The sequence below is a fragment of the Pseudophryne corroboree genome, chromosome 5 (genome assembly GCF_028390025.1).
Source record: "Pseudophryne corroboree isolate aPseCor3 chromosome 5, aPseCor3.hap2, whole genome shotgun sequence".
Classification (NCBI taxonomy): Eukaryota; Metazoa; Chordata; class Amphibia; order Anura; family Myobatrachidae; genus Pseudophryne; species Pseudophryne corroboree.
The window spans coordinates 678355646-678365232 of NC_086448.1; the positions used below are offsets into that span (position 1 = coordinate 678355646).

Here is a 9587-nt window from a genome sequence, read left to right on the forward strand (position 1 = left end):
CTTACCTGGAGATACCCCTAGATTCTCCTATGGCACTCTGGAGTCAGCAATCCCTCCTAATGCTGACCATCCATGCCTCTCTAAATACAATGCACAAAATGGTAAGCTGCTCAATCAGATTGTGATGTCACTCAGGTGCTAAAAGGGAGGGGTAATTCTGTGTAGGAAAAAACTTTGTGTTCCCTAATGCACACCGAGTGAAAAATATTACTACATAATAGTCAGATAATACGGAGATCTTAGTTGCGTATATCTGCAGATATAGGGTTAAGCCCCCAGGCCGATCGACAAGGCTTCTCCGTCACTGGGGGTCCCTAATACTATGTATGGGTCCGGGGTGCAGGACCCCATAACATCGGCACAGGTCGGCTACCCCAGGTCAGCACACAGGTGAGAATTAATAAGGGTTAATAAGAAGCACAGAAGTGCTATGTAAGTGGTGTGATTAAAATAATACAAAAATATATACAAAGTGATAGGGAAAATCATAAGTGTTAATAAAGTGTTAGGGTGTGCCGAACTGAAGCAGCCAAGCCATACCGACACAGGGGCCACCGCACCCCACACCCACCCCATAAATAATTACAAATATGTCTGGGTTAAATTCCCAGTGTAAGGCCACATGGTAATGGCTCCTACAGAATCTGAGAGCCAGCTTACCTGGAGATACCCCTAGCTTCTCCTATGGCACTCTGGAGTCAGCAATCCCTCCTAATGCTGACCCATCCATGCCTCTCTAAATACAATGCACAAAATGGTAAGCTGCTCAATCAGATTGTGATGTCACTCAGGTGCTAAAAGGGAGGGGTAATTCTGTGTAGGAAAAAACAACGTGTTCCCTAATGCACACCGAGTGAAAAATATTACTACATGATAGTCAGATAATACGGAGATCTTAGTTGCGTATATCTGCAGATATAGGGTTAAGCCCCCAGGCCGATCGACAAGGCTTCTCCGTCACTGGGGGTCCCTAATACTAGGTATGGGTCCGGGGTGATTGAGCAGCTTACCATTTTGTGCATTGTATTTAGAGAGGCATGGATGGGTCAGCATTAGGAGGGATTGCTGACTCCAGAGTGCCATAGGAGAAGGTAGGGGTATCTCCAGGTAAGCTGGCTCTCAGATGCTGTAGGAGCCATTACCATGTGGCCTTACACTGGGAATTTAACCCAGACATATTTGTAATTATTTATGGGGTGGGTGTGGGGTGCGGTGGCCCCTGTGTCGGTATGGCTGGGCTGCTTCAGGTCGGCACACCCTAACACTTTATTAACACTTATGATTTTCCCTATCACTTTGTATATATTTTTGTATTATTTTAATCACACCACTTACATAGCACTTCTGTGCTTCTTATTAACCCTTATTAATTCTCACCTGTGTGCTGACCTGGGGTAGCCGACCTGTGCCGACGTTATGGGGTCCTGCACCCCGGACCCATACCTAGTATTAGGGACCCCCAGTGACGGAGAAGCCTTGTCGATCGGCCTGGGGGCTTAACCCTATATCTGCAGATATACGCAACTAAGATCTCCGTATTATCTGACTATTATGTAGTAATATTTTTCACTCATTGTGCATTAGGGAACACATTGTGTTTTATCCTTAGTAAGAAGTAAGAATAAAAAACACAACTTGTGTACCATGCAAAACAATCTGTGCAGATAACTGTTGCACAGCATAACAATAAAACATTGCATAAGACAACCTACTTCTAGAAACTGGTAATGTGGCTGTAGACATGATGATGAAGAAGAAATCATATTGTAACTAGACAATGCTGTCATTTAGAATGCTAGGAGTAAAAAGTAAAAAAAGTTTAAAGTGTAATTTATCATAGGCTAAGAGAAAACAATCATGCAATAGCAGACAGTGGGCCTAATTCAGTAAGGATTGCAAATTCTGCTAATTAGCAGAATTTGCAATCCTTTTGTTCGCATGCTGGGGCCGCCCATCCAGCATGCTGAACGCCACCTCCTCCCCTTGATGAAGCAGAAATTGTGATCGCATCGCAATTTCTGCTTCATCTTAGAATTTGTGGTTGCCTCCTGGCGGCGCAGCTTAGCTGTGCCCACAGGAGGCTCGCCTCCATGTTTCTGATCGCAGCAGCTGCATGTGACATCACTGTGATCACACCCACAAAATGCCCCTGTTTCCTAAACGTGGCCCCCGTTTGCCCGCCTCTGCCCCTGCAACGGTCCGTCTCCGCCTAGCAAACGTAGTGTTGCCGCCCCCCACCCGCCCTGCGAATGCCTCTGCCTGATTAACAGGCAGAGGCAATCACATTTTCGGCACCCCCTTCCCCCGCAGAAAATGCGGGCACATGCGCAGGATGGGCGCTGCGCATGTGCCCGCATCTTTTTTGTAATTTGCGCTGTTGGATTGCGTTCTGCCATCCAACCTGAATTAGGCCCAGTGCCAGGAAAAGAAAATATTAAGTCATTAATATGAAAATGGTTTGAGTCATATGAATAACATAGGGCCTAATTCATGTTTGTACACAATGGGCGATTACCATACAATGGGGGGCGATTATCGGAAGACTGCGCATGTGCTGTGATCACAATGTGAATGCGCAGAGTGGCTGCTGCAATCTCACTTGCAATGAGGATTTCATGGAAAAGTGATTGACAGCAAGTGATCATTTGGAAGTGTAAACGGAGTGTTGATGGGGAGTGGTTGAGATAACGCAGGCATGGCATGGCCATTTTCGGAGCATGTATCTGCTGATGGCTGCAAGCTTGTATGTGCAAAATCATGGCGTCTGAGTCGCTGCTGCTGTGTCCAGTCTGCATAGCCATAGCCCAACCCTCGTTTTTGTGCATAGGCTGCAAATGTATATACAGTTGTGAATGAGTTTGCAATGGTTCTGGTGTGCGTCTCTTCACATTTCTGGGTGTCAGTTTCACTTGCTAACATTAGCAGCTCCATAGCCTAGACAATGCAATGGCATTTGCATACAAACATGAATTAGGCCCATTGTGCATTCAGTGTGCTTGCAGAATGGGTCATTCGGGTCACTAAGACACAAAAGTTCTGAATATCAACTTTATTACAATAAGGAATGGCACGATGGTCTCCTTTGGGAGAAACAGGCAAGATCTGAGTAACCAGATATCAGTTCTATATATGTGAGTGTAAATGTTGTGTCTAGCTGTGTTGTCCTGTTCATTGTAGTGAAGGTGTAAGTGCTGATTTTTCTGGGGCTGAAACTGAACCTGATGACAGTATGGTGACAGTAATGTAATCTGACAGTCTGACTCATATCTCTTAATGTTAGTATTAACCGCACAGGAAATTCTCAAGTCAGAGACAGTGATTGGTCACCAGCCATCACAGCTTATTTTATTAGGGGTATATTTAATTAATATAATTTTCAATGTCCTTAGAATTTACAATGCAACCTCATACAGTTACGTAACAACTCATTGCTTCATGGACATACTGTAAGCTACAACTCCGAGAAAACACGTAACATTTAAAAGTTTTAAGAAATACAAAGAAAGTTAATTGAAAATATCAGTTTATTTACAAATATTTGCCTTACAATTCCAAAGACAACAATGTTTATAGCTCAAGACACAGTTATGGAAAAATGTTGTAAATAACAGTTTGATAATATTATATTTACAGATTTGTTTATATCTTCTACAATACAGTTCAGTGTTATGTAATACAATATTTTAACATATTAAACATAGAGTAATATACACCAGATAGATATACAATACATTGACATTTCAGTTGTGTCCACCAAAAACAGCTTTTTGAATATTCATTCTTTTTTTGAATTTGCATATAAGTAATCGGCTGTTAATATTTACAATGTGATTTATAGTTAAAACACTATAAATAGTTATTGGGAAGAGTCCGCTTGCCTATCAAGACAATTTTCACTCAATTACAAAATATACAGAAATTCTGCTCAGACCCAGCATAAAACTTCTCTGCTTTCATATTTTTAATGATAAAACTGTGCATAAGAATATACATATTATCCTCTGACTGATTAAACTGATTAAACTGTTCTTTCAAGTATTTATTACATTCTCAAAAACTTTATATGAGTTTTACATACTGTAAAATAATACTGAGCGCAGTTTTATGTGTGTGCTTAAGTGACAAGTATCTAGAGTAAAATCTCAAAAATGAATATTCTCATTGAAATAACTGAGTGTTATCAGGAGAGAAAAATATAAGATAACATTACTTCAGCTATACCATGGAGCAGAGTGCAATGAATGTACAGGAAAAGGTCATGAACAGAAAGTAAAGCTGAGTTTACAACATGTGATGTTGTGACGCAGTGACATGATACACTGCATCTGCCGTAAACACTGCATGATCCGTATATATCATTATATACTGCATGTAACTACAAGGCGGTCGGCCACGGACGCGCAGCACAGCCAACGGCCAATTCAATGAATGACAGCCGGGTACGATGGATTGGGGGTACACACTGTATGATGTGTACCACATAACTTATAGTGTGTACCCAGTTTAAGGTATGTAGTGTGTAGCATTCTGTGCTGTGACCTCAGGGCACCAACATGCGTACTGTGTAGTTCAGGTAGTTGGATTTAGAGGTCTTTCAATCTGTATCTAAAATCAACATCATGAGTGGGCTGCAGAATGCCTAGGCCAGCACGAGACTGGTCTAGAGGTGGGGACTTGACATTTTTATCTACAAGTTCCAACTCAAAGTAAGAAATCAGCAAAGTCAGTAACTGCTTGATCTCATGTACTGCAAACTGACGTCCGGGACATATGGTTTTTCCAGACCCAAATGGCATGTAGTAGTATTTTAACTTCTTTCCTTTAAGGTAAAAACTGGTATTTTCCTTTCTGTTCTCATCCAGGTAGCGATCATACTTGAATGTCTGAAAAATATAGACAATTGGACACATGAACAGAAAATCTAATACATGAATACAGTTTCAGCGCTTCCTCTCTATACTAACACATCACAATTATTTTGGAGAACAGGGCAGTGCACGTTAGTAAGATGGCATGGTCTGGAACCCATTTGTATGATTAAGCCTGCCTTAAAAAGCTGTATGCATTAGCATGGTGTTGAGTGACTGCCAGGTACAGGAATTGCATATAAAACATACTATATTACACACATATAGTGTATATGATGACCTAGTTTGCTTACACTATTGATACTCCCATTTCAGCACCCACTACTATAAAGCAGTTGCAGACTCTTGTTAATATACATATATATATATATATATATATATATATATACACACACACACACACACACACACACACACACACACACACACACACACACACACACACACCTCTATATAGATTTCCAGTGGCATCCACTGTGAGTTCATGGGAAACTGGGCCACATAAAAGCTTGGAAGCAACAAACAATCTATTACGTACCAAGGGGTCTTCGTAGATTTCAGGATCCAGGTGTACTGTCTGTGGGTAGAGTGCTACAATATCATCTTTCCGAATGTTGTAGGATCCGTTATCTTCCAATTTTAGAACAAAGTTTTCCTTGGCCACCCTGATATTGAGAGATGCACTGGACAGCCTCATAGATTCTTTAATTATACTACCTGGAAGTAAAAAAACAGCATATACAATTTAGGTAATGTAACAGAACAGCATAGCAACAGTTGACCATCATATTGTTGCCCTTTTTGTTGCAAATTCCAGTGCACTATAATTAGTGGATGACTAGTGGGGATTATTTGCTGTGGAATGTGTAGAAGACATTTCCTTACCTAGGACTGGCATGTCATCCAGTTCATGTCGATTCAGAAAGATGTACTTGTTGTCATCAAGGCTCACATTCTGAGAAGCTTTCTCCAAACTCTCTTTGATCTCTTCAGTAGCCGCTTTCATTGCCTTTGGGCATCTGTTGAAGCAAGGAAAATAATAATTCAACATTATTATAATTTTATAATATTGGTTACAGCACATAAGAGAATGTAAGATGTCAATTTAAAGGGTGTTAGTGTTTGTTGTACCTAAGGAGGTAGTAGACACACCAGAATGTTGCCGGGAGAGTGTTAGCTTGGGATGCCCAGAGGAGTGCCACATGGGTCTTCGCTTTCTCTGAGTCATTTAGAGTGGTAACCGTGTCATTCATGAACATCCTGAGACTGCAGATGTCAGAGAGGTTGATTCTTTGCCTGAGTTTCTCATGCAGCATATCTTTGGCAAGGTTCTCCCTGGCGCTGTGGGCTGATTTGAAGACATGGATTGGCAGACCTGCTACAAGGGCAGGAAAAATCTTGTCAAATTCTTTGAAGTTTTCTAGGGCATTAAGGATCAGTGCTCTCTGGGCTTCCTGCCTAGCTAAACTTTTGTCGTCCATCGAGTTCAACTCTTTGCCAAAAATAGTCAAGTAGCCAGACTCGAACATCACCCGGTAGCAGAAGGCATAGAGGCCGTCGTTGATCCATTCATTGTTGTTCGTTTTAGAAGCAATGGGCTGCAGCATGGTGCGCTGAAGGTTCTCCATCATAGCAGTAATGAGGGGATCCAATGCATCACCCTGCATTGTCTTCTTAAATGTTTCCTGAATATTTTCAGTGGACTTGCCATCTGAAGGATGCATGTTGCTGTGTCCGAAGGCCTGACAAAGAGCAAAAAATATTTTATAAGTTACAGGAACCTATAGGCATCACAGCCCTTCTCCATCTGTACTAACACACTTGCAAGAATCTCTATATCACAAAAAAAGATTAAGCAATAAAGATTGAAGCAGGGGTACATCAAGAGAGGAGAGGATCCGTGTGCAGACTCTGTTAACCCCCCCCCCCCCCCCCTCCCACCCCTTCCTCTCTCTTTCTGGCTCTTTTCTGCAGTAGACTCCTGCCAAGTGCCGGGAGTTTACCGTGCATGCGCCAATCTCCAGGATTTCTGTAATACACATGCACAGATCACTGGAAACATGGCACTCAAGTCATGTTCCTGGTGATACTTGCGGTGCGGATCTCCGCATACATGGCACTTGCGCTATGTTCCCATTGATGCCAGCAGCACTGATGGAGAGGTAAGTATTTTGGATGGATGCACATGGACCCCGGTGTTAGGGGTCCAACACTACACAACCCTGCACCCATTAAAGATACCCTTATGGGCTGAATTGAAGAGATAAACTGCATAAACTTTTACATTTATACTGTATTTCACTACATCAAAGACTCATATTCTGTTTAGCATAAAGTTATATATTGACACAAAAAAAAGAATAATTAGTGTTATCACTCATTTAGTAAATGTTTAATGATTTAGACCTAGTTGATAATATTCAAATCTCCCTAACAAACATAAAAGGCTGATATTTATAATCAATTTAATTTTACAAGCCCATTTACTGTGTAGCTTTTAGTGAGATAACATACACATCCAATAGGAGTACCTATTTATAGACTATAATATAAGCACTTAGCTTATACTGTACCTTGGCTGCAGTTTCAAAGTGGAATCTCTGCCAATCGAAGTGTCGCCCATGACGCATTACTGAGTCGAAGGAAAATGGATCAGTGATAAAATGGACAAAATTTCCAGCAATTTTGCAAGTAAAGACGTTCCCATATTTCTTCTGCCGTGATCTGAGAAACTCAAGAGGATTGGCACCAAACTGCAAGGCACATCCAAGATAAGGAATGAAGCCATTTTCCAGAGGTGGCTCAGAGGGCTGCCTAAAATGATTCAAATAAGTATAGAAATGTATTAGCCTATTGTCACATATTTTTGCACCATATGGAATGATCTCAAGCTCATAGTACAGTACTTGGGGTGACATTCTTTTTGGCTAAAACTTTCTGTATTGACCATTACACAGCAGGTCAAATCAACAGTAAAGATCAAATGTTTCATTTAGTTGGCAAAAGATAGATATTAGCATTTTATTATGTGTTTTGATTTGGCTGTTATCTCTTTTTCCAATTCAAATAATTTATATTCATCCTAAATCTGCTGAGATACAAACACCTACATTTATTTTGTCTTTTTTTTTTAGTCACGTTTAGAGATATGAAACCTGAAACTTTAATTTCAATGCATCTGGTTAAATGAAGCAATTAAACACAATAAACAACTAGCAACTAATAAAGCTACAGTTAAACGCTACCCGCAGGTACTGTAAATATAAAATATATCAACTAGAAATGAAAAACATACCAGAATACAATTGAATAAAGAAAAACTAAACAGAATCCATAATAGTAAAACGACAAACAACATAAATAAGCGCAAAATAAAACAAAGTTATTCTCTTACCTTCTCCTAATGCCAACAATAAGCCAAAAGAAACAGCACAAGGCTACAACTAGCCCCATTATCAGTGATATTGTCAACATCTTTGCAACTGTGAACTATGTTGGGGACAGAAGATGAAGATCACCAACAGCTAAATGCCGAGAGCAATGCTGAGATGCAGTAAGTGTGCACTACTTATATACACACGCAGCCAAAAAGTGGGCTGTTTAATTACTGAACTCAAGTATCTATAAGAAGGTATTAATTAACCACTCAGCCAATGGGCATCTCCTTTGTGCGCCTGTAGGCTTCCCAGGTGTATGTGTGATGTAAAAGCCAACAAAAAAAAAATCTCAACTTAGACCATTGCAGAAATGGCCTTGACTTTAGACCATAGGTATGAGATGCTGTTCCAAAGTAAGCAAAGGGTTGTAATAGTAGATAATTTGAAGGTCTCTGGGGTGTGTGCAAATCTCTCCTGCACGCTTACTAGCTGCTGACTATAGTTCAAGTTTAGTGGTTACTCGAGAGCAAATTCACAGATTCACAGATGTAATGTCCATTTACAATTAACATATACATACAATTGTGTATAAATATATATATATATATATATATACACACTATATATATATATATATATATATATATATACACACACACTATATATATATAGATAGATAGATAGATAGATAGATAGATGCACTATAGAGAGAGAGAGAGAGAGAGAGAGAGAGAGAGAGAGAGAAATCGTGCATAACAGTGCCGGGTGCCTCCACAGCAATTAGTAGCAATTGGTATACAATGAAAATGCCATATTCAAAGCATTAAAATGTACCATATTATGCTACCTATATATGTGACTTTATTTGTTTTTTTTCTCAATTCACATAGTTGCATTTACTCATAAAGAGCTTACCAATTGAACAATCAGATTAATTTCTAAGTAAGCTGCTCATATACATCGCTAGATGTCAATATACTGTTTTGATAACATGCTACTGTTATTGTAATATAGGCTATATTTAATTGAGGTTTTGAAACCACAAACGGTCACTTGAATAAAGTGACGCAATACACTTTTGTTTGCATTTGTTTCAATTAGAAGTGAGCAGTTTTCACAGTGAATTGCATGTTCAATTCAATTCCAAACTTGCATTGCATTTTCACGGAAAATTCATAGTTTTTTTTGAGCGCACGCCTCTAGCAGGTAAAAAGTTAGGTGAAAATCTTTTAAGTACATATGTCGGGACACAGTTCAGAACCTCTGGTACCCAATGAATAATTATACACTTTTTTTCTCTGAAAAGCTGAATAATGGGTTAAATGACATGGGACATATATGT

The 9587-nt window shown here is 39.9% G+C and overlaps 1 protein-coding gene across 1 annotated transcript; it reads right to left on the reverse strand.

Annotated features, from left to right (window-relative positions):
* Positions 1–3319: 3319 nt before the first annotated feature.
* Positions 3320–8479, reverse strand: LOC134928251 (cytochrome P450 7A1). Its single transcript, XM_063923762.1, has 6 exons — positions 8263–8479; positions 7442–7682; positions 6000–6610; positions 5754–5887; positions 5407–5585; positions 3320–4883 (listed from the first exon to the last, which is right to left on the reverse strand). The coding sequence occupies exons 1-6, from the start codon at positions 8340–8342 to the stop codon at positions 4584–4586; spliced, it is 1545 nt and encodes a 514-aa protein (XP_063779832.1). The 5' UTR covers positions 8343–8479; the 3' UTR covers positions 3320–4583.
* Between the last annotated feature and the right edge of the window lie 1108 nt (positions 8480–9587).